The sequence below is a fragment of the Monodon monoceros genome, unplaced genomic scaffold (assembly GCF_005190385.1).
Source record: "Monodon monoceros isolate NGI ecotype Baffin Bay Population unplaced genomic scaffold, NGI_Narwhal_1 Super_Scaffold_15, whole genome shotgun sequence".
Taxonomy (NCBI): Eukaryota; Metazoa; Chordata; class Mammalia; order Artiodactyla; family Monodontidae; genus Monodon; species Monodon monoceros.
In genome coordinates this window covers 21,824,094-21,850,818 of record NW_021703771.1, presented here as the reverse complement: position 1 = coordinate 21,850,818, position 26,725 = coordinate 21,824,094, and the positions used below count along the sequence as shown (strand labels likewise).

General features: G+C 36.9%; 1 protein-coding gene across 1 annotated transcript; it reads right to left on the bottom strand.

Moving 5' to 3' along the window:
* Nucleotides 1-865: 865 nt before the first annotated feature.
* PM20D2 (peptidase M20 domain containing 2) lies at nt 866-25,335 on the bottom strand. The gene is made up of 7 exons (XM_029223999.1): nt 24,358-25,335; nt 22,116-22,264; nt 18,416-18,558; nt 16,892-17,046; nt 7,002-7,137; nt 5,853-5,960; nt 866-5,618 (listed from the first exon to the last, which is right to left on the bottom strand). The coding sequence occupies exons 1-7, from the start codon at nt 24,811-24,813 to the stop codon at nt 5,464-5,466; spliced, it is 1,302 nt and encodes a 433-aa protein (XP_029079832.1). The 5' UTR covers nt 24,814-25,335; the 3' UTR covers nt 866-5,463.
* Nucleotides 25,336-26,725: the final 1,390 nt, after the last annotated feature.

Genomic DNA, 26,725 nt, shown 5'->3' with positions numbered 1-26,725 from the left:
AAGTGGTCGTGAATCCTGAATCCGTATCATTTACAGGCAGCAACAATGCTTGGACCTAGAAGGCTTGGTATTCCTTGAATAAATTAAGCTCAAGTGGGAAAACATGAAGTTTTTGAACTGCTTTCCATCCTCTTGAGCCAAACAAAATATTGTCAGGCATTAGTGACACAACAAACAGATAAAAGTTCAAACTCTCTCAAATGCAATTTATTGTTTACCCACTGGGGCAATGTCTACTTAGTCTTTGACCTAAACGAGATTCTTGTCTATTTAAGACCTTGACCTGATATTCTTTTGTGTTTTGTATTTCTGAGGTTTATATTTTAAGGTGATTGGACGCTTTTATCCACTGAACCAACCAAAGCTAATCTTACATTTTAATCACTGGAAAAAAAGAACAGACTTGGACTCTATTTTGAAAGAAAGTTGCAACCAAAAAACACAGACACCTGTAATTTTTCTTACGTGAGGCACTTATTCTTTAGCCATTGTTAAGAATCTAAAAACCTGCTCTACTGCATTTGAGTTATTACATGAAATTACTTTGTATTGAAGTTGAAAAATAATTTTTAAAGAAAATTCAATACTGTAATTATGTACCTACCTCTTACCATGTAAAACTTGCATTGGCATTTTTCAGCATCCGAGACTAGTAAAACATTTATTTTTAAACAAAAGAACTTAATTGTTCTTTTAAAATTCTCATATAAATAATACGTTTAAAGTTTAAAAGCAAATCAACATCTGTAATACTGATGCATGAGGGAATATAATATATCACACTGTATTTGGGTAACTGTGCTTTATCTTCATATATTTTTAAAACTCCTTAATTATGTTGAAAAAAACCCCAAGACCATTGCTATTTGATAAACATTTATTAACATTTTAGATTTTTTCATACATACTTTAATATGTATGTATTAAAATATTTTAAAAATGACTATGATCTGATGGTAGTAGAGACTGCTTACTTGAAAAAATTATTTTATACATGTCAAAATGCATTATCCTCAACTATTTAATTGGTTTGTAAAATGCCTGAAGTATGTAAAAAAAATAAAGATGTAATTTTTCATACCTTACAGACTTATAAAGAGTTGCTAGCTGGCACAAAGACAATTAATTTATTTTACAATGAAAATTTACTTCGATAGTTTGAAGGCTAGCACTATGTAGGACATTTTCCAGAAGACCAGAGATGCTTCAGATAAAAAGAAATGTATAAAACACAGCTATCAGAAATGTTTTTTTAAAAAGAATATACTATAAAATAAGACAATCATTTTTTAAGAAAAGACTTTTCATATCGATTTCTTCTATTCAAACAGACTGACATGACTCAGGTATTTTTAAGTGTTTTAGAAACACTTCCTCAAAAATTTCCAAGACAGCAGCCTTCAGATGTTCCCTCAATCCCAGTGTGCTCAGATGAAGCAAATCTTATGAGAACTTACCACCAACCACAAGTTTTTTGGGGGCATGGACCATATCTTACTCTTTGTCTTCCCCCCAGTGCTTAGAAGTAGGCTCTCCTTGACAAACGTTCACTGAACTCCATTGCTGAAATTGTAACAGCAAAAATATCAACACAACTCATCAATAAATAAACAGTCCTTTGGAGGATTGTGGGAAATCAAAACACTTTCAGTTTATACAAGTATTCATAAAACACATGAAAATGTTCTAGTTTATCCTCAATGTCCCAGCCCTTATGAGTACTACACGAAGAAGCAATTAAAAGGGAAAATCTTCCTGAGTAGTTCATAAACTATGGGTAGTTTTTAAAACTGAATAGCAGTCTGAGAATTTTAAGAGGCAAGCTAAATATTAGCTATACTCAGTCTAATATAATTGTTCAGTATAATTGTTTTATACAGGCCCCATATTCAGTCAGGCCTGCTTTTAAAATTAAGTCACAAAAGAGAAAACATTTTCAATCTATAATTAAATTTAAACCATTAATTTGAATTATACCTTTAAAGTCTATTAATTTAACAAAGATAGCCAAACGTTGCTATTTGAGGAAAAGGCCTTTCGTTCAGCCTGTGAACAGTGAAAGTTTAAAAAAAAAAAAAAAAAAAAAAAAGGCATGTAATAAAAGCATTTTCCATAAAAACAAAGATACCTCAAGCAGGTCCACCTATATCTCTAGTTTAGGTCAGAAACTAATTCAATATTTAAAAAATTATATTATTTTAAACTTTACATGAACTCAGCTTGGCCTGTTTTTTTCCAGATGAGTCAGGTTTTAGTGTACTTGAAGGAAATTAAGCATATTGAGAAGACAATGGCTTCAAAGAACATACAATCTAGTGGAGGAATAACACACAATCACTGAATCCAAGTGACAGTAAAGTGTCATCATTCAAATTAATTCTGGGAGAAAAACTTAGTTGCCCCCTTCCTCAAAATCAAGACACAAAATTTTGAAAAAGTCCTATTCATGTGTCAACCTCCTAAAAATAAATATTCATCTTTTAAATATAAAGAGCTATATATAACCCTTTTTATCTAGAAGTGACACTGTTCTCCTGTAATCGAGTGCTTCCCCATTTATCTTCCAAAATCTTTGGAGACTTAATCCAAAATATGAGGACTAATCAATAATGATAATTTAAGTATAAATGTTTATGAAAATTTAGCACATTCCAAACATGCCATTGAAGTATGAGGATAAAGAACGAACTTAGTTCCAAAAGGAAAAACTACCATTACAAATGAAGTAGTCTCCCAAATTCAAATGGCAGAGTGAAGATTAGCTACAATTGTTCCTCTGGACAGATTTTTTGACTCAGCATTTATTTATGTTATTTATTTACACTTTTCAGTGTAATATGGCTCAGTTAATTCATTGATATATAAAAAGGGATTTAAAAAGTCTGAATTATATTAAATAACTTAAAGTAAAATAATGTAAAATGTCAAGGTGAGATCTGGGGAAAAAAAATACATACTTCTAGATAGACTCTGGAGCATCTCAACCTCTTTTCTGACATGATAAATCCAGGACATATTTCAATGGGTAATCCCATATTTTGACCAAGTTTTTTAAATGTTGAAAGGAAAACAAAATCTTACAGAAACTCCGAAGGGACAGAAATCTTAGCGGTATTGTCAACATTACCTCCTCTGACTGGGTTGTGGCGGATAGCACTGGTACAGACTGTACCTCTCCCCTGCACATCAGCAGCAACTCGACACCTTGCTCTCTCATGCAGGATGCTTATCAGAACACAAGTGAATCGGCAACAACAGAAAGCTAACCTGACATTTTCTCTAATTCGGTTTTAAAAAGTAAATTCATCACAAATACTTTGTATGAGTAACAATAAACTTGTGACAGTTCACAAGAGACAGGAGAATATCAGTGTGTCAGGACACCGGTTAACAATCACTGTTCTAGAATTTTAGCGAGGCTTTAGAAAATAAAACCACATTCCTTAGAGTGCAGGATTTATATAAGGAATTTGAAGCTTGTAGTTGAGAAATGTATTAAATTGATAATTAGGAAACTAATTCTGTTTTTATAAACCAGAGGTCTTGGACATATCCAATTCTCAGCGTGAAGCCTTTGTTGATCCCTCTTCTGTTTGTAAAGTACATACCAACCATGCCTGTTTGAGGTTATAAATAATCAGAGTGTCATGGAGGATCATGTTCTAAAAGCTGATGTGAAGGGTTAGAAGAGCAGCTTGCACAGAGGACAGCCTTAAGGCAGCAGGGTAGCTGTATCCCAGAACAAAGTAAATGCTAAAAGAAAGCAAACTTTGAAAGAGCCAGAACCCTCAATGAGGAGAAACCACTGATGCATTATAATGGTCAACACAGAGCACTGCTGTCTAAATCCCTTTCTTAATGTTTTCAGTTCAGAGGCTTCAAGTTTTCTTCTAGGAGAAGATCTGATTATATGATGTAGTCAAAGAGAAACAGTTTTTATTTTACTGTTACATAGGATGGGCTGGCAAACTTTATCTTACAAAGGGCCAGATTGTAAATATTTTAGGTTTCGCAGGTCAAACGATCTGGTCTCTGATGCTTTATTTTTTTCTACAACCCTTTAAAAATGTACAGACCATTTCCAGAATGCTAGCCATACAGAATCAGGCTGCTTGCCAAATCAGGCCGCAGTCTGCAGACCTCTGATGCAGAAGAAAAGCAACTCTCAACTACTAACTCTCCACTCAAATTCCCTTCTCCTTGTTTCAACTTTAAATAATTTCAGATAGAATAGGAACTAGAGGTTTAAAGGACTGTAAGGATGAGGGATCTAATCTAACTTTCCAAATGAGGAGCTGAAGGCACAGAGCACCCAAGTGACTTGCTTACAGCAGAGGCCAAATGCTCACTTTTCCCTCCTTCCCCTTCCATTTCTGGAATGCTTACACTCAACCTTGAGGACTCCCTTTAAAATAAAGTCTACTGGACCTTTACTATATTCACAGCGTAAAATATTTGTTTTACCGGATACTTGTTTCACATTCTTTTATCATGTTCAAGAAAGTCACACCAGGAAAAACTTACAATACTTTTTAGTTTATATTGAGCTAGCACGGGGCTTAAGGAGGCTTAGAATTCTGTCCCCTAAATTTAATAAACTACTGAGTTTACTCAAGCTGGACAGGCTAGCTTCTGAAAAGAAACCTGAAGAGGGCTGCTAGGTGGAGGGGATCAGTTATATGGCATTAACATTCAAGATAAGCAGACATCACTCCTCTAATTAAATTCCTCTGGAACACATGGGGCTACCAAGCAAACACCTTACAGGAAGAGTCTAATCCTATCCATTTACCATTTTTTCTATTACTGAAATATGGAATGAGGAATAGCACTTTAATGCCACCTCTCAGAGTAAATTATATATAAAAAAGAACATTTTCCTTCAAATGGTAAAACTAAAGCTTATTCTTTGTACCTGAGTTTCTAGTTGTTTCCCCACAGCATTTCTGATAAAAAGCATACTTTTATTGTCAATGAAGAAATTCTCTAAACCAAAACAGATATAGTCAGATATTCCAAATGAACCTTCCCTAAATTTAGAACTTGAATTTTAAAGCAACTTTATAGAACAATGTTACCACCCTATATCAAAAAAAATCTTTCATGTGGCAATTCTGGATAAAAGGCTTGAAATCTCTTGGATCTTTCAAAATACACTCACACAACATATGGATTTCTAAAATGTTATCACTGATAAACCATGTGTCATCCAGGTTGTTTATGAAATGCCATTACATACCAGCCCTGAAATGTCACAATTCCATCATATACAGATTTGTGAAATTTCCACTCTAGATATGAGGTAATATGTTTTCTCCACATCGTGTCCTCACTTTTCAGGTAAGGGGAATATGACTCCCTTAAGACTGAAAAACAAGCCATGCCCTCCTCCCTCATTAAAAAAGATTAAAGAAGAAAATCATCACTTCTTCATGATCCGTGAGTGGCTCCTAAATCTTCCTTTTATTCTACTGTATTTAAAAACTCTTCTTCTTGAAGTTTCAATTTAAAGTCCTCTCTGATTCTTTCTAGCAGCTCTGGTTTAAAAATAACATCCAATGCAGTCATTGCCAGAGCTTTGGCCGTTCGCAAAGTGTAGAACTGAGCTTCTTGTGATCCTAAAAGGTAGATAAAATGAATAAAGATAACCTCATATGTACTACAATTACTCTATTAGTTTTCTGGTTAGCTCTCAATATCTAAATTGCCTCTCCAACTGCCCACCACAATATAGTATTTCCTGAGGTGTTGTTAGGTAAAGAAGTAATAACAGGCTAACCTAAACAGTTAGAAAGGCAACTACTACTACGAAAAGAGTATATGCGAAAACATTCACTTGTAATAACACTTACCTGCAGCTTCAGTATATTGTTCTGTATGATTCAAGGCATTAGAGCCAATGTAAAAATATGGATGAATCCCAGGAACCACAAAAGTAACATTTCCAAAATCAGTAGATCCTTGGAAAGGTAAGACAAACCATGAATTTCTAATTGCTAGTCCAATGGGCACTAAAGCACACTTATCTTAATCTCTATAGCACCTGACATGATTTACTGCTCCTTCCTTTCTAGAAACTCTCTACTCTTTTGGTTTCCATGACTCCACTCTCCTGACTGTCTGGCTTCCTCTGTCTCCCTCTCTAGTCACTTTCCTTCACCTGTCACCTGAGTACTGGTGATCCCTAGGGTTTCATCTCTGGGCTCCTCCTCCTCCTGTGTACTTGGGCAACCTCATCCACATTGAAACCTATGTTTTCAATCACCTCTCATGTATTGACAACCCCTAAGTCTCCTCCCAAACAACTTTTGGAACAGGCTACTGGACAGCTTTCCTTAGAAGTCCTGTGAACACCTCAAATTTAACAAACTAATAATTAATACCAACCTACCATACTCCAGCCTGCTCTTTCTCTTGAACTCTTATCTCACTGAATGACATCAACACCCTGTTTTTATCTCCAAGTCCCTCTGAGTCTATTTCATCAACATTTATTATTATATTTTAAGAGAGGCTTTTCTAACATGCAAACATAATAATGCTCTTAAAAGGAAAAAAACCTAAAATAACCTGATATGCTTATGATTATTTAAATTCTAATAACTGTTTGTTACTCCTCAGAAACTGAAAATGCCCCCATATAACTAAGTCCTTAGTAACCTGCTTACTGATGACTGGAGATGAATTAAAGTTCTATTTCCCCTTTAAGTAGCTTACTTAAAAATTAGAACTAAGCAAATTTAAACCCTAGAAATATTTAGAATATAAAGCAAAGAGTATGTTGGCTATTTCTAAAAACAAATCTGTTCACTTGACATTCTACATTCACTGAGGAGTGCATTAGTGTCTTTCCCCTACCCATTAAGTTTGTGAAAAAACTCATTAAAAATCACGAGCAATACCTCCCCCAACCCCGAAAGCTGTTAAACAAAACCATTTAACCATGGATGGTACTTCCCTTCCTCAAATAGCATATAATATGTTTGAAAGAACTTAATCACCTGAAGGGCCATTCAACATTGCATCTTCTGAAATGAAGTCTATTCCCAGCTTTTTTCCATTTTCAATATAAGCTTTCCACAGGCTCTTATTGGGAAGAACATTGTAATAATCATGTGCTCCACCTTTAATTTCTACCTAATAAAAAAATTATAAAACAAATTTTGAATTAAGAAACTCAAATTCACTATCTAATTTTCAAACTAGCAATAGTTCTCTAACAGAAAGAGGTTTAAGAGGAGGCACCTCCCCTTCAGGATATAAACTCTCTCAAATCTTTTACCTTAAAAAAGTATGTTTTTCTATAACGGGAGTTCCTAGGACCCTCTCTCCTTTACATTATATATATGCACCAAAGCACACGAGGTCACCTAGTCAGTGAGTCTCAACTTCAGTCCCTAAACAGGGTGTGGGAGAGGCCAGGAGTCTCCATTTTAGCCAGCACCCCCAAGTAATTTTGATGCATGTGGTCCCAAAATCCCATGCTTAAGAAATACTGCCGTAGGCTATAGCCTCTAAAAGAAAGAAATCAAGATTTACCAATTTTCAATATACAAACTGACACTGACACCACTGCCTGGTCTGAAAGGCATAACATATCCTGAGCAAGACAGAAGATTCACAATGCGGAAAGGTTGACTGTGGTCCTCATTTATTAATTTCAGTGCATGAAGATACAGAAGCAGTTTGTATGTGCCCAGTTAAGAGGATTTACAGATTTAGATTTGACTAAATCAAAAATGGGCAATACTCCCACAAACTAAAGATAATCCCAATAGCATTAGCAAAAACCAATTATAAAATGGCAGAGATAATATTCTACTTTTAGCAACATCTAAGTTAGAAACAATGACAACCTAAGTAGATACAAGTCAGCCAAAACATAAAAAATTATTAAAAGACTATTTAAAATATAGGAGAAGAGGAGATAAGCAATCTATCTGATAAGATGTTTAAGGTAACAATCATAAAGATGCTCAAAAAACTCAGAAGAATGGATGAACAGAATGAGGAGTCAGAAGTTTTTAACAAAGAGTTAGAAAACATAAAAAAGATTGAGAGCTAAAGAATACAATAACTGAAATAAGAAATACACTAGAAGGAATCAATAGTAGATTAGACGATACAGACGAATGGACCAGCAAACTGGAAGACAGAGTAGTGAAAATCACTCAAACTGAAGAGAAAAAAGAAAAATGAATTTTTAAAAATGAAGACAGTTTAAAAGTCCTCTGGGACAACATCAAGAGTACTAACATTCATATTATCAGGGTCCCAGAAGGAGAAGAGAGAGAAAAAGGAGCAGAGAACATATTTGAAGACATAATAACTGAAAACATCCCTAACCTGGGAAAGGAAACAGACATCTAGTCCAGAAAACACAGAGAATCCCAAATAGGATCAACCCAAAGAGGATCATGCCGTCCTTAAATGGCAAAAATTAAAGATAAAGAGAGAGGGGCTTCCCTGGTGGCAGTGGTTAAGAATCCACCTGCCAAGGCAGGGGACATGGGTTCGAACCCTGGTCTGGGAAGATCCCACATGCCGCAGAACAACTAAGCCCGTGCGCCACAACTACTGAGCCTGCGCTCTAGAGCCTGCGAGCCACAACTACTGAGCCTTTGCACCACAACTACTGAAGCCCACATGCCTAGAGCCAGTGCTCTGCAACAAGAGAAGCCACCGCAATGAGAAGCCTGCGCACCTCAACGAAGAGTAGCCCCCGCTCGCTACAACTAGAGAAAGCCCGTGCACAGCAACAAAGACCCAACACAGCCAAAAATAAATAAATAAAATAAATAAATTTTTTAAAAATTTAAAAGATGAAGAGAGAATATAAAAAGCAGAAAGAAGAAAGCAACAAGTTCCGTACAAAGGAGTTCCCATAAGGCCATCAGCTGACTTTTCAGCAGAAGCTCTGCAGGCCAGAAGGGAATAGCACAATATATCAATCCATAAAGTGATGGAAGGGAAAAACCTACAACCAAGAATACTCTACCTGACAACGCTTTCATTCATTTGAAGGAGAGAGCAAAAGTTTTACAGACAAGCAAAAGTTAAGAGTTCAGCATCACAAAACCAGTTTTACGAGAAACGTTAAAAGGACTTCTCGCCACACAACTAGAAATATGAAAATTACAAAAGGAAAAACCACACTGCTAAAGGTGAATACACAGTAAAGGTAGTATCAATAGATCAACCACTTATAAAGCTAGTAGGAAGGATACAGATATATATCTTATCTATAATAAGGAGTTTAGGGATGCACAGAAGAAAAGGGTGTGTAAAATATGATATCAAAAACAGTAAAGGTGAGGGGAAGGAATAAAAACACAGGGTTGTTAAAATGCATTCAAACTTAAGAGATCAGTAACTTAAAATAACCACAAATGTATATAGATTGCTATTTATAAACCTCATGGAAACCAAAAGTCTATAATAGATACATATACAAAAAAAGAGAGAAAAATCCAAATATGGGGAATTCCCTGGTGGTCCAGTGGTTAGGACTCATTGCTTTCACTGCCGGGACCCAGGTTCAATCCCTGGTCAGGGAACTAAGATCCTGCAAGCCACATGGCATGGCTGGAAAAAAAAAAAAAAAAAAGGACATAGAGTGGTTGAATGGATACAAAAACAAGACCCATATATATGCTGCCTACAAGAGACTCATTTCAGATCTAAAGACATAGACAGACTGAAAGTGAAGGGATGGAAAAAGGCATTTCCATGCAAATGGAAATGAAAAGAAAGCCAGGATAGCAATACTGGCAATACAGGATAGCAATACTGAGCAATACTCAGACAAAACAGACTTTAAAACAAGACTGTAACAAGAGACAAAGAAGGACATTACATAATGATCAAGAGGTCAATCCAACAAGAAGATATAACATTTATAAATATACATGCACCCAACATATGGAACACCAAAACACATAAAGCAAATATTAGCTAACATATAGGGAGAAACTGACTGCAACATACTAACACCCTACTTACATCAAGGAATAGATCATCCAAACAGAAAACCAATAAGGAAACACTGGCCTTAGATGACACATTAAGGCCAAATGGACTTAACAGATATATATAGAACATTCCATCCAAAAGCAGCAGAATACACATTCTTTTCAAGGATACATACAACATTCTCCAGGACAGGTAACATGCTAGACCACATAACAAGTCTCAGTAAATTTAAGAAGACTGAAATCATATGAAGCATCTTTTCTGACCACATATATGAGACTAGAAATCAACTACAAGAAAAAAACTGCAAAAATCACAAATGTGTGGAAGCTAAACAATGCTCCTAAACAACCAATGGGTCACTAAATAAGTCAAAGAGGAAATAAAAATACCTGGAGACAAATGAAAATGGAAACACAACAATGCAAAATCCATGAGATGCAGCAAAAGCTGTTCTGAGAGAGAAGTTTATAGCAATACAAGCTTAGCTCAGGAAACAAGAAAAATCTCAAATAAACAATCTAACCTTACACCTAAAGGAGCTAGAAAAGGACAAACAAAACCTGAAGTTAGTAGAAGGAAAGAAATCATAAAGATCAGAGCAGAAATAAACAAAATAGAGCCTAAAAAAACAACAGAAAATATAGAAACTAAGAGCTGGTTCTTTGAAAAGATAAATAAAATTGACAAATCTTTAGCCAGACTCATCAAGAAAAAAAGAGAGGGCCCAAATCACTAAAATCAGAAATGAAAAAGGGAAAGTTACAAATGACACCACAGAAAAACGAAAGGATCCCAAGAGATTACTATGAACAATTATATGCCAGTAAAGTGGACAACCTAGAAGAAATAATCAGATTCCTAAAAATGTACCATCTCCCAAGACTGAAACAGGAAGAAACAGAAAATATGAACAGTCCAATTACCAGTAATGAAATTCATGAAATGAATCACTAATAAAAAGAAACTTCTAATAAACAGAAGTCCAGGATCATGTGACTTCACAAGTGAATTCTACCAAACAATTTAGAAAAGAGTCAATACCTATCCTCAAACTATTCCAAAAAGTTGCAGGGAAGGAACACTTCCAAACTCATTCTATAAAGCCAGTATCGCTTTGACACCAAAACAAGACAAAGATGTCACAAAAAATGAAATTACGGGACAGTATCACTGATAACATAGATGCAAAAATCCTCAGCAAAATATCAGCAAACTGAATTCAACAATACATTAAAAGGATTATATACTACGATCAAGTGCAATTTATCCCAAGGATGCAACAAGAATGGTTCAATATCCACAAATTAATCAACGTGATACACCACATTAATAAATTGAAGAATAAAAATCATATGATCATTTCAGTAGATGCAGAAAAAGCTTTTGACAAAATTCAACATCCCTTTATGATAAAAACTCTCAGGGACTTTCCTGGTGGCGCAGTGGTTAGGAATCCACCTGCCAATGCAGAGGACACGGGTTCAAGCCCTGGTCCGGGAAGATACCACCTGCCGCGGAGCAACTAAGCCCGTGCACCACAACTACCGAGCCTGTGCTCTAGAGCCCGCGAGCCACAACTACTGAGCCCATGTGCCACAAATACTGAGCCCGCGTGCCTAGAGCCCGTGCTCCGCAATGACAGAAGCCACTGCAATGAGAAGCCCACACACCATGGCAAAGAGTGGCTCCCGCTCACCGCAACTGGAGAAAGCCTGCACGCAGTAACGAAGAATCAACGCAGCCAAGAATAAAATAAATAAATTAAAACAAACAAAAACCTCTCCACAAAGGAGGTGTAGAGGGAACATACCTCAATAACAAAAGTCAAACAGAAATATAGATCAATGAACAGGATACAGAGCCCAGAGATAAACCCACGCACCTAATTATGGTCACCTAATCTATGAGAGAGGAAGCAAAAATATACAATGGAGAAAAGACAGTCTTTCAATAAATGGTGCTGGGAAACTGAACAGCTACATGTAAAAGAATAAATAAACTCAAAATGGATTAAAGACCTAAATGTAAGTAAGGCCAGACACTCTTAGAGGAAAACACAGGCAGAACACTCTTCGACATAAATTGCAGCAAAGTCTTTTTTGACCTAACTCCTACAGTAACGAAAATAAAACCAAAAATAAACAAATGGGACCTAATTAAACTTAAAAGCTTTTGCAAAGCAAAGGAAACCATAAACAAAACGAAAAGACAACACTCAGACTGGGAGAAAATATTTGCAAATGAAACAACCGACAAGAGATTAATCTCCAAAATATACAAACAGTTCATGCAGTTCAATATCAAAAAAAAAATCAAAACATGGGTGGAAGACCTAAATAGACATTTCTCCAAAGAAGACATATAGATGGCCAACAAATACATGAAAACATGCTCAACATCACTAATTATTAGAGAAATGCATATCAAAACTACAATGAGGTATCACCTCACACCAGTCAGAATGGCCATCATCAAAAAATCTACAAACAATAAATGCTGGAAAGGGTGTGGAGAGAAGGGAACCCTCCTACACTGTTGGTGGGAATGTAAACTGGTACAGCCACTGTGGAGAACAGTACGGAGGTCCCTCAAAATACTAAAAACAGAACTACCATATGACCCAGTAACCCCACTCCTGGGCATATACCTAGAGAAAACTGTAACTCAAAAATACACCTGCACCCCAATGTTCACTGAAGCACAATTTACAGCAGCCAGGATGTGGAAGCCACCTAAATGTCCATCAACAGAGGAACGGATAAAGATGTGGCACATATATAAAATGGAATATTACTCAGCCATAAAAAGAAATGAAATTGTGCCATTTGCAGAGACACAGATGGACCTAGAGACTGTCATACAGAGTGAAGTAAGTCAGAAAGAGAAAAACAAATATCGTGTAATATTGCTTATATGTGGAATCTAGAAAAATGATACAGATGAAATTATTTGCCAAGCAGAAATAGAGACACACAAGTAGAGAATAAACGTATGGATACCAAGCGGGGAAGGGGGGGGTGGGATGAACTGGGAGATTGGGATTGACTTACATACACTACTATATATAAAATAGATAACTAATGAGAACCTACTGTATAGCACAAGGAACTCTACTCAATGCTCTGTCGTGACCTAAATGGGAAGGAACTCTAAAAAAGAGGGGATATATGTATACGTATAACTGATTCACTTTGCTGTACAGCAGAAACTAACATAACACTGTAAAGCAACTATACTCCAATAAAAATTAATAATTAAAAAAAAGTCATATACGACAAGCCCACAGCCAACATCTTAATCAACAGTAAAAAGCTGAAAGCGTTTCCTCTAAGATCAGGAACAAGACAGGGATGCCCGCTCTGCCCACTTCTATTCAACTTAGTATTGGAAGTCCTAGCCACAGCAATCAGATAAAAAATAGAAATAAAAGGCATCCAAATTGGAAAGGAAGAAGTAAAACTGTCAACTGTGTGCAGATGACATGATGCTATACATAGAAAACCCTAAAGATACCACCAAAAAAACTACTAGAGCTCATCAGTGAATATCGTAAAGTTGCAGGATACAAAATTAATATAGAGAAATCTGTTGCATTTCTATACACTAGCAATGAACTATCAGAAAGAGAAATTAAGAAAACAATCCCATTCATGATCTCATCAAAAAGAGTAAGATACCTAGGAATAAATCTAACTAATGAAGTAAAAGACCTGTACTTGGAAAACTATAAGACACTGATGAAAGCAAATGAAGATGAGACAAACAGATGAAAAGATATACCATGTTCAAGGTTTGGAAGAATTAATATTGTTAAAATGACCATACTACCCAAGGAAATCTACAGATTCACTGCAATCCCTATAAAAATACCAATGGCATTTTTCACAGAACTAGAACAAATAATTCTAAAACCTGTAAAGAAACACAAAAGACCCTGAATAGCCAAAACAATCTTAAGAAAGAAAAACAAAAGGAGGTATCATGCTCCCTGATTTCAAACTATACTACAAAGCTATGGTAATCAAAACAGTATGGTACTGGCACAAAAACAGATACATAGAGCAATGGAACAGAACAGACAGCCCAGAAATAAACCCATGCACCTTTGCTCAATTAATCTACAAAAAAGGAAGCAAGAATATACAATGAAAAAAAGACAGTCTTTCCATAAGTGGTGTTTGGAAAACTGAACAGCCACATGCAAAAGAGTTAAACTGGACTACTTTCTCACACCATATACAAAAATAAACTCAAAATGGATTAAAGATTTAAATGTAAGACCCAAAACCATAAAACTCCTAGAAGAAAACATAGGCAGTTCGCTCTTTGACATCAGACTTAGCAATTTTTTTTTTTTGGATATGTCTCTTCAGGCAAGGGAAAAAAAAGTAAAAATAAATGAATGGGACTACATCAAACTAAAAGTCTTTTGAACAGTGAAGGTTACCATCAATAAAATAAGAAGGCCACAACTGAACGGGAGAAGATGTTTGCAAACAATAGATCCAACAAGGGGTTAATATCCAATATATACAAAGAACTCATACAACTCAATAGCAGAAAACCAAACAGCTTCATTAAAAAATGGGCAGAGAACCTGAATAGACATTTTTCTACAGAAGACATACAGACAGGAACAGGCACATGAAAAGATGCTCGACATCACTAATCATTAGGGAAATGCAAGTCAAAACCACAATGAAATAGCACCTCACATCTGTCAGAATGGCTATTATCAAAAAAGACAACAAATATGTGTTGGTGAGGATGTGGAGAGAAGGGAACCCTTGTGCACCACTGGTGGGAATCTACATTGGTACAACCACTATGGAAAACAGTATGGAGATTCCTCAAAAAATTAAAAATAGAACTACCATCCTCTCCAGCAATTCCACTTCTGGGTGTGTGAAGAAAATAAAAACGCTAATTCAAAAAGATATATGCACCCCTATGTTCACTACAGCGTTATCTACAATAGCCAAGATATGGAAGCAGTCTACGTGTCCATCAACAGATGGAACGTAAAAACAATAGCTAAAGGTATACATATATACAATGGAATATTAATCAGCTGTATAAAAAGAATGAAACATTGCCATTTGCAACAACATGGATGGACCTAGAGGGTATTATGTTAAGTGAAATAAGTCAAAGAAAGACAAATACTGTATGATTTCACTTACATGTGGAATCTAAAAAACAAAACAAATGGACAACTATAACTAAACAGAAACAGGGTCATAAGGAGAACAAACAGGTTGTTGCCAGAGGGAAGGGGGTTTGGGAGAAAAGAGTAGTAGGTGAGGGAGATTACAAACATTCAGTACAAAATAAATGAGTCACAGGTATGAAATGTACAGTGTGGGGAATACAGTCAATAATTCTGTAATATCTTTGTATGGTGACAGATGACAACTAGACTTATCATGGTGGTCATTTTGAAATGAATAGAACTATGAAATCATTATGTTGTATACCAGGAGCTAACATAGTGTTGTAGGTCAATTATACTTCAAAAACAAGCAAACTCACAGAAAAATAGATCAGATTTACGGCTTCCAGAGTCACGTGCTGGCAGGAGGGGGAATTAGGCAAAAGTAGGCAAAAGGTACAAGCTGCCAGTTATAAGGTTAGTAAGTACAACATGATAAAGATAATTAACACTGCTGTACATTATCCATGAAAGTTAGGGTAAGTTCTAAGAGTTCTCATCATAAAGGAAAAAAATTTCTTTTCCATTTCTTTAATGTTGTACCTATGTGACATGATGGATGTTCACTAAACTTATTGTGATAATCTATTTCATGATGTATGTAAGTCAGATCATTATGTTGTATACCTTAAACCTATACAGTGCTGTATGTCAATTTTATCTCAGTAAAACTGAGGAAAAAAAGACTTAAATATAGACTCAAATCTAATAACAATGAACCTTATTATAAGGCAATATTATACCTTGGGATATTAGCTAGTGATAATAGTTCATGTTTTATGTTATAAATATTTTAAATATCTATAATTATGAATAAATAAGGGATGAATGCTTAAATTTTTACTCTTTGGCCACTTAACATATACTGTCTTAGAATCACTCTTACTATCTGAATAAATCATATCTCCAGTCTACTGAGGGCAGAAAAAAATAAGGTATGAGGTGTTGGCCCTAACTCTTCACAAACATTATGCCATTTAATTCTCATAAGAACCCTAAGATAGATTACATCATTATCTCCATTTTTCAAGAAAAAATGGAGGCCCAGAGATACTAAATAACATTTCCAAAAGTTACAGAATCAGTGAGGCTGAGAGGCACAAATCCAGATCTTATCTCTCTCCAACCAGACTACAGGCTTGCCCCAGGGCAAGATTTATGCAATTCTGGAGCTTCTCATCCCACTGTATGCCCTATATTATTAGTACATAAATGTTGCCGACTTTATGAGTCAAATAAACAAAACCTCTTGACTACTGTGTCTATTTTAACTTTCATTCCAGCAAGCCATAAGTATTTATATCACTATTACACACACCTGTGACTTCACCAAAAATAGGTTTGGCTGATTTTGCCATAAAGTTCCCTTTACAGGAACTATATACAGCATTTCCAAAAGCATAACTGCCAATAAGGAAAAATATAACTTGCAAAAAGGCAGGGAGTCTAGCTCAGCAATATCAGTTATTCTAAGTCCTGTGTAATAAGATGACTGCAGTCTTCCCTATGCAGACACTGAGTAAAATAAATAAGAATGAAAGATTTTCACATCAACTATTCAGTCAACTGGTTTTGCATTTTCAAGGCATCGATTGCCAAATAAAAGGGAGACAAATTAGGTTCTAAATGTAACTTAATATAAACAACCCCAGCCCACATATATACTTCTGATTATAACTTAGATTAACTCTTAAAAGTTCTTACTGTGCACCCAGTAGCCAAAGCTGCAGCTCTGAAGCAATCTTCTGCCTTTTTGGTCAAAACTGGAAGTTCTTTCATTGAGGGTGCACGGAAGTAATAGATTAGTTCAGAATAAGAGGGAATGATATTGGGTTTTACACCACCATTTTTTATTATACCTATAAAAAGAACCAAATGACTGGAATTGAGCTTGGAGCTTGGAGATCATTTCTTTAAGCTTAAATACACCCATAAAGTTTTTCAGCCAATATATACATAAAGAAAAATAATTTAAACTTATTAGCGTCACATATATGCCAACCAAAGATTCTGATGTTATACAACAAGTTTCTATGCACAGTGTGACACTTTCTCGCTAATAGGAAAAAAAATAACTGTCTATATGTACTTTAGTCTGAGGAATTTATACGATGTTAAGAAATTATGATTCCTGACTATAAAGAAACTGCTACAAATTTTTACAACTATCTTAAGCCTTCTGGGAGAGACTTTTATTTCAGTGCGTTTTATTACAGTTGTACATTTTGATAAACTTTTGACATAAGGAAAAAAACCAATGGTATGAGCCTCTGTAATTACCCTCATACCTCAGGAATCTCATTTTAAATAGCATTTGGCTCTGGGAGAATAATTTTCATGCCAACAAGAAACAAATGCAAGTCAAAGATGACAAAATATACTACCACTGTCAAAACAAATGCATTTATTTGGAACTAGACTGAGAAGGAAGATGTATCCATTCAAAATAATAATGAAAATAAGTATGCAAAACCTATTTTATATGACCTGTTTTAAAAAATATATTTTTTACATATTCCTGTTTATTCTTTTTAAAGAAACTAACGTAGAAAATTGGTAAAAGTGCAGTTACAAACTAATCTCAGACTACAGCAAAATCAGGCAAAGAACAGATCTTAAAGTATAATAATTTCTTAAATCATAAGGAAATAAACTAAAAAATAAATCTGTACCTTCAAGACAATACTTTATTACTGCATATATATTAAGGTGATACACATAATTTAAAAAGATGTCACTTAGGGTTAACATAACATGTTATGTTATGTTATGGTTGAGTACATAAAACCAGTAACCACCACTTTTTTTTTTAAATGAGAAAATGATGAAATTTTGTTATTAAGAGACAGTGAAGATAACTGAAAAAATCAAGTTCTAACTTTCAAATACCCACAGAATATTAAGAGACAGTGAAGATAACTGAAAAATCAAGTTCTAACTTTCAAATATCCACAGAAAGAACATAGATCCTTACATAAAAACATTATTTCTAATACTCAAAATGACCATTCTATTTATGTACAAATAATCTTAACTATCTTCTTGCCCACATATAAATGAACATCTAGTATCCTGTCCCAGGAATTTCTGAAAATGTTAAAAATTTTTGGAATATTCATAAAGTACGTAAAATGTTCCCAAATGTTTTTTTAATCAAATATTAAGGAATTATATTGCACTGAAATATATTAAGTGCCATCTATTACCCAAAGTATTTGACATTCGTACCATGAACTCTCCAGGTAGGTTTCATTTGTTGTCTTAACACAGACAGATTGTTGTAGGCGAGGACAGCAGCATCTAATGCATTTAGTCCTTCCCAGGGATAAGCAGCAGCATGAGACGCTTTTCCATAGTACTTCACAGTCACACTAGGAAATAAAACATCATTCGGAATTACTTTTTTCAATATCACCAAAGTAAGAAAATCCAAGTAATTAGAACTACCCAACTATTATTCAAAATTGATTCACACTGCTGAATTAATTTGTAGCAATAATGTAGCAATTTACATACCTTAGTTCTAGTTTATTATTATGTAATACAGTGACTAACACAAAGAAGGCATTCCAAAAAAACAGAGAAAAAGAACTTTGCTCAATCGAGCTCCTGCACAAATTAAATCTGTACACAATTCAATTTAAACGAACAATGCAATACTGTATTAAGTGCTAGAATTACAGAAGAGATGGCTCCTGTCTCCTTCTACACTGTACTGTGATAGTTCTATATCAAAGGTCTACAAAAGCTCAAATAATTCTTCCTGTCTTAAAGGTGGGGAAAGGTCAAGGAAAGACAGAAAGAAGGTGACATTTGAAATGGGTTAAGACAACCTCTAAAAATCAGATTATATTCACAGTATTATAAAATATTCTAGCGTTAAGTCAGTTGTTCCTGACCAATATTTTATTAATGGTCCAGAATACCTGTATCACTAATACCTTAAAAGTTTTTTAAAAAGTAATTAATTAATTTTATTTCTGTCTGGGTTGGGTCTTCATTGCTGCACGCGTGCTTCTCTAGTTGCGGTGAGCGGGCTTCTCATTGTGGTGGTTTCTCTTGTTGCGGAGCATGGGCTCTAGGCGTGCGGGCTTCAGTAGTTGTGGCACTCAGGTTCAGTAGTTGTGGCTCATGGGCTCTAGAGTGCAGGCTCAGTAGTTGTGGCACACGGGCTTAGTTGCTCCGTGGCATGTGGGATCTTCCCAGACCAGGGCTCGAACCCATGTCCCCTGCACTGGCAGGAGGATTCTTAACCACTGCGCCACCAGGGACATCCCCCTTAAAATTTTATAAATTGTTTTTCCACTTCCCAATAGTTCTCATACCAGTCTACTCAGATACAATAAAAAACAATAAGGTTTAGAGAAAGGATTGTATATTAAATAGTTATTTATAAAGATGACTTGCCTCCATTTGTTTTTTTAACTCTTTAAACACATGACTCATGGCCTTGTCTGATAATTCCAAAAGAAAAAAAATTAATAATGGTGACTTGTTTGGATAACACTTTTTAAGCCTGATTAATAGTACCCACATTTAAATTATTAAAAAGTCACTCTAGGGCTTCCCTGGTGGCGCAGTGGTTGAGAGTCCACCTGCCGATGTAGGGGGACACAGGTTCGTGCCCCGGTCCGGGTAGATCCCACGTGCCATGGAGCGGCTAGGCCCGTGAGCCACGGCCGCTGAGCCTGCGCATCTGGAGCCTGTGCTCCGCAACGGGAGAGGCCACAACAGTGAGAGGCCCGAGTACTGCAAAAAAAAAAAAAAAAAAAAAAAAAAAAAAAGTCACTCTAGACTTTTTTTTTTTTTTTTTAATGAGCTAGATTCAGGAGGCTCATGGCATTTCTTTACTGATTCCAAACATTCTATTTAAAAAACAAAATCCAAATATATATTTTAAATTTTAGGATACTTGTTATTTCCTCGATCTATATCTTATCACCATCACTCAGAAACTGGAATTTTAACAAAACTGGTGATAAATATTATAAAGTGGAAAAAGATGTCCTTTATGAAAATGGCTCTAGCACCATTTCTTCTAGGGTTCAAATCTATGTACAATTAAAGCACAATAAACTACAGGAAAAGAAATGTTAATGCCTGTTTTATATCAGCATTAGTATTTTAGGCTTAAAAAGCACATTTAAGGGCTTCCCTGGTGGTGCAGTGGTTGAGAATCAGCCTGCCAATGCAGGGGACACAGGTTCGAGCCCTGATCTGGGAAGATCCCACATACCGCGGAGCAACCGGGCCCGTGAGCCACAACTGCGGAGCCTGCGCATCTGGACCCTGTGCTCCACAACAAGAGAGGCTGCGATAGTGAGAGGCCTGCGATGAAGAGGGGCCCCTGCTCGCCACAACTAGAGAAAGCCCTCGCACAGAAACGAAGACCCAACACAGCCAAAAATAAATAAATAAATTTATTTTTTAAAAAAAGAACATTTAAAAAAAACTAATATGGAATGATATTCAAGACACATTGTTTAATTTTAAAAAGCAAGAGCCAGATCAACAATATATTTAGCAGACTATTTCAGAGGGGGGAAAATCCTCCTTTAAGATTTAATTTATACATGTACCTATGTTATGTCTATAAATATACCCCCAAAGTCCTGGGAGAACATATATCTCTAGAAAAGGGACTGGATGTGAAAAAAGGTGATTAATAGGGACATAGTGCTTTATCTTATTTATTGTTACAGATTTTTAGCATGAATAGATTTGTAATTTTTTAAATTAAATTTTTGTTCTTGCTCTCCTTTCCATCTTAAAAGTTGGCAAATGAAAAATCTAAGAAGCCAGATATTAAGAAAAGGCCTGAGGCCCAATGGACTGACTTCAGAATCAAGGCCAAGAAGCCTACCTAAACCTAAATCCTAGAAGGCTAATGGACTGGGAAGCCTGCCTGCAGCCACTGGTCCCTTCTAGCCAGAGGCATTGGCAGAGATTTCTAACCTCTAAGGTTTTCCAGAGGTGTACTACTGTACAGCATCCCTGAAACGGAAGTTGAAAGATTCTTCCTACTGTCACAATACCAATTCCTGGTGATAAGACCAAAAATACCAGAACAGTTAAAATAGTCACCCTCTGAAAACAAGGGATGCAGAGAAATGCAGGATAACTGAACACACAATCTAGAAGCACTGCTGGGGTGGTTCTGCGATTACTCCCAGGCTACTGCAGAGGAGAACATGGGGTTTTCCTCAAGCAGCTGAGCCATGGCTCCTTGGGACCAGACCCCTAACTGGACCATTAACTATTATGGTTGAAATTTCTGATGTAAAAAATTTAAACCACTTAAATGATGCATGTTCCTAGGTACCAAAAAAAGTGAGCTTTTCAACAGAGGGAAAGATAAAAAAGAAAAAAACAGTTTCAGCACCAGACAAATCAGAAAAGGATATACTGGCAAATTCCAATCAAATCCACAGCTAGTCAGTTTCTGTATTTTTTCGTCAGGAACATAATTTATCCTTTTTGCAAAGAGCTCAAAATAAGTAAACTAGAGAAGTGTGTTTTCTTCCCAAGTCTAACAAAGCTGTCTCTTGCAGATCTATTCAGCTGCAAATGCAACTCCATATCAAAGGATAGACATTGTCCAGAAACCAGATTCCTCTCAATTCAAAATAGAACATACGTGTCAACATACTGTTTGTTATTCTTACGCTTTTTAGGCAGTATTTTAACAGTTCAATTATGAACACCATATTAAATCTCAATTAGAAGGGGCCTACCAAATGTCGTTCAATGGAAATCAAATATCAATCACATCATTATCTTTCAATTTACTGTTTTCTTTCAATTTACTGTTTTTTTTCAATTTACTTTTTAAATGCAGAAGTACGGAGTTTTAGCCTACAGTTAAGTCACTAAAGTATTCTAATAGCCTGTTTTCCACTACGAAGTTTATTTCAACTTGATTACTCACTCATGTTCAGCCACATCAGGTAGATAAGCAGCATTCTCTTGAGATGGATGGGCCATAAAAACAACATCAAGATTTTTAAAAGCCCCTGCTTCGATTAAATCAATTTTGCCACCACCATCTTCTTCTGCAGGGGTTCCCAGAACAATTACCTAGAAAGAAATACCTGTGTCAGAGCAACAAAAAATCCTAGCAGGCAATATCAGTCAGGTTCCCTTGCATATGTATTCACAGTCTAAATCAAACTATGAAGAGAGGTTTTGTTCTCTGACTCAAATAAGGCAGTGGGCATAAGTCTACGGTGCTAAATTCACCACAAACTTGCAATTGACATTATTATACCAATTTGGCTCAAAGTATGTACTAAAGCCTCTATAGGAAACTTTTCCCAATCTTATAACACAATTTTACAGAACTAATGTCAAAGATGAAAAGAGATAAGTACTATATACTAAGTTCCTCAAAATTATTTAGGACTTACTTTTAAAGCTTATTTTTGACTGTCTTTTAGTATATGTGTATATAATTATTCATAAGCCTTTTACTGGTAAGGAACTTTCTAGTTACTTATTAGTTATCCTCACAACAACCCTGTGAGGTAGGTGAGCGATCTGTATCTTCATTTTAGGAAGGGTGGTTTTGAGGCATGGAGCGAAATGTCTTGCCCCAGATCACAGAGCAAGGCTTAAAGCAGAGCTGGGATTAGATACCCTGACCTTCAGGCCTGAACTCTGTTTCCTTACCAAACTACCTCTTTAGAAGGTCTTAACGCATTCATCCTTTATGAAAAGCATTGAATAAATCTTAACACCACGGTTAGAAACGGCCAACTATTACACAAACTTACTAATTCGATTCCACCAGCTCAACCAGGCAGATTTATTGGTCACCAAACACCTAATTAAACAAAAGAGAACTTTACAGAATAAACATTTTACTTTGATATTTACACTTAACTTCTTCAAACAATTTTTAAAAGCAAAGAAAAATTATAAACAACTAATATACTTTCAAGGTCACGTATAAGAACACAATGAAACAAGTTGGAAAAGTTCTTGGCTTGCAAAGAGAATCAACATAAATTCCATTTTCAGATAAGACAGATAACCTTACTAAAACTGAGTATTACCATTCAAAATCAGAAGTGTGTGTATTTCCCAAAGTCTTGCTTTAGTCAGAAGTTATAAAGCACCCAAACTCTTAAATTGCTTTTTATTCTTAACCCTTGACTCATGAAATCTGATGACTTTTCAGGTTAAATCTTGTTGACTTCTCTGAACCTTTCATAAACCTGGTTAAAGCTAAATCTCTCCAGTGCTTCATGCAATGGCAAAGGACACCTCCTCCCCCAAACAAAACAAAAACCAGCCAGATGAAAAACAAGGCCCAGAGGCAGAAAAGAGAAGGCAGCTAAAGAGAAAAAGCCACAAAAGATGGAACTGTAAGGATAAAAGAGAAAGGTTACTGACACTGGAAAAAATGGGCTAAAGAATTTTAAAATATAACATTAGTCTTCCCCTTAACCTGAGCAGTGGTGATTCAATCTTAGCCCACAGAAAGAATATACCACCTGGAAAAACAGAGTAACACAAGGTTAAACTTGCCCTGTGGCTAACATAAACACTTCCCCGTTTAAAGGATCGAGCTATATCTTAAAACCGCGAAATAAACTTTAAGACTTAAGGATCATGTAGTTAATGTTCACTCTCTTCCCATTTTTTGTATACTTCTAGAGGTTTTGTAGTTCTAACGACTGAACATTTCCTATCCAAATTCCAATGATTCTAATCACAACAGCTCCTAGGACTGCCACAAACAAAAGATTTTTTGGAGGCTAACGAAGAGGGTCTGCAGGTTTCCCTATAATAACTACCTCCTCCCAGAGATTGCACAACCTTGTCAGCAAATTGCGATTGCCCCTGTTACCAAAAATAAGCCATCACGAAAACCAGGCTTGGTTCTAAGTTCTTTCCTAAGGGAGAGAGTTCACTCAATTGTTTACAACTACGCAGGAGAGAAAAAGCAAAAATCTGCAAAATGTCGCTAGGTCGGCAACTCATGAACTACTGACTTTGATCCAGGGGTTCTGCCTACTAGAAAAAGCCAGGACGTCGAGTGCTGTCCCCTACACCTGCCCCGGGGTGGGAAGGGACGGAGGCACACGGGAAGCGCCGGCTCCCGCCCTTCTCGGGTCGGTCCCGGCCTGGGCTGGCGATGGGAATCCCAAGCCCGGGCCCCACCTCACCTTCACTGGCAAAGGCGGCCCAGGGAGGCTCTCCAGGGCCCCCTTGACGCCCAGCGCGGCCGCCGCCCCGACCTCGGCGATCAGGTTGTGGCCGCAGGCGTGCCCGATGCCTGGCAGCGCGTCATACTCGCAGAGGAAGCCCAGGTGCAGCGGGCGCGGCGCCGCCCAGCCCCGCGGCGGCCCCCACTCAGCACGGAAGGCCGTGACCAGCTGGTAGTGCGGCTGCACCGCCCACGACGCGGCCGGGCGCTCGCTCTGGAAGAACCGCGTCAGCACGTCGTGGGCATGGTGCTCCTCGTAGGCCAGCTCGGGCTCGCTCCAGATCGCGCGGCTCAGGGCCCCCAGGCGCTCGGCCGCCTCGTCGATGCACTCCGCCGCGCGCAGCTTCAGCAGCTCCACCTCGAAGACGGCGGCGCAGGCGCCCCCCTCCACCGGCCTCTCCTCTCCGGGTCTCATCGTGCTCACAACCGGTGACCGGTCAGCGCTCTTCTCGACCGCCCGCTAGGTCGCTCCCTCCAGGCGGCCGACTGAGTCTGCGCACACCCCCGGCGTTCCCTGCGCAGGTTGTCCCCGCAGCTCCCGGGAGACCCACCCCAGAGCCTCCGCGCCCCGCCTCCAGCGCCTCGCCGGAAACGTGCTCCGCCCCTTCTGCCGCCGGTCGCTGGGAGGAACCCGAGTCCTGGCGCTAATCGTCTCTCCTTCGTCCCCTTGGCTGTCCTGACAACTTATTTATGGTCTAAGGTCATTACTCCTTTTCGTTGTTGCTTATGTCCCAGAGCAGCAGAATAGAACGGTTTTATTGGTTAATAGGCCTCAGAGACAGACCAAGTGGAATATAGTCCCCTGAAAAACGGCACTCTCCTTTCTAGAATAATAATACAAATTTTTTTTTTTTAGAATAGTAATACAAATTTATACAAGGGTTTTAGTTCCTAAAACTGGGTGTCGATATAAATGTTTTACAAAGAACACTGGTCTATAGACTACGTAGTTAAGTTTTCGGAACGCCCTCACTTTCTTCTCCCTGAGGTTAACTGTGTTACATAAAAGCTGAAACTGCTGTATATGGCTTTCTTATTAGAATCAGAACTTACTAGTAACTCGAACAGCAGCTGGAATGTAAATAGTAAGCACTAGATATGTATTCGCTATTATAGTCTACTTGAGTAGAGTAGAATTAGAATTAAGTATTTAAAATGAGGTTTTTTAAAAAGCCCAAAATAGTTAATAAAAACATATATGGTCATATATATTCATACTATTTTGTTGATTTGAATGTGTTTTGTTAAATAGTAACAGCTTTGAGAGAGAGCATATTTACTATTTTCGTTTACAACTTTGATGCTGAACTCAAGTAACATGTGCAGTTGGTGTCCACATTATAACTCGGTTTTAAATTACCCAGTGAAGAAATTCAAGATGCCGTACTCTTTTCTCCAGAGTGAAGCACAAAGTCTGAAAAAATGTTGTTGATGATATAACTATTAATAGCACTGTAGAAATTTATATTCTAAGGTGTTCCACATAGTAAAAGCTTCCATCAACATTTCATACTCTATCACCTCTTTCCTTCATTTGTTACAATTTGGTTAAATGGGACACAATATATTCATATAATAAAACAAATGTATTTTTTCAAAATAAGTCTAAAGGAAGCTAAAATACATGAAGACTCTCTACTACTATTTTTAACTACTACACATATTAACAATATCAGAGTAAATGTCACATTCTAAATCAGAAAATACTGTCATTCTCAGGCAACACCCTAACTGAAACGCAGCTCTAAAGACAACAAATGTGGTATTAAATTCCTGACCCCCTTGTCTATGCTTAATAAACCTTACTGAGATACACTTCCACAAAAATCCCCTCTGCGACTATGAGATTCAGTATTATTGTGTTCAGATAGTTGGCTAAAAAATGGCCTTGTTTGAGCAAATACAGTAGGTGACATTTGTAGAGCACTTACTCTGTGGCAGGAGCTTAACATGTGCTAAGTGCTTTACGAGTATTAACTCATTTAATTCTCATAATAACCAATGAGGTTGTTAATGTGATTATTTATCTTCACTTTACAGATGCACTGTCTGAGATTACACAGCTATTAAGTAGTGGATCCAGTATGGAACAGAGGCCAGTCTGGCTCCAGTGGGCTACTTTCAGCCACCATGCTCTATTGTTTATGTAAGTAGACATACAAATTCTTAAATGCATCTACAGCTTGTCTATTTACATGAAAACCCATAAATATCACTCAGTTTGAATAAATTTACTGCAGCAACCCTGCCTGTTGCCACCAGTAGTACCCATGTTTGCTTGCTCTTATCAGGCAGCTATAAACAACAACAGAAAAGGGGTACATATA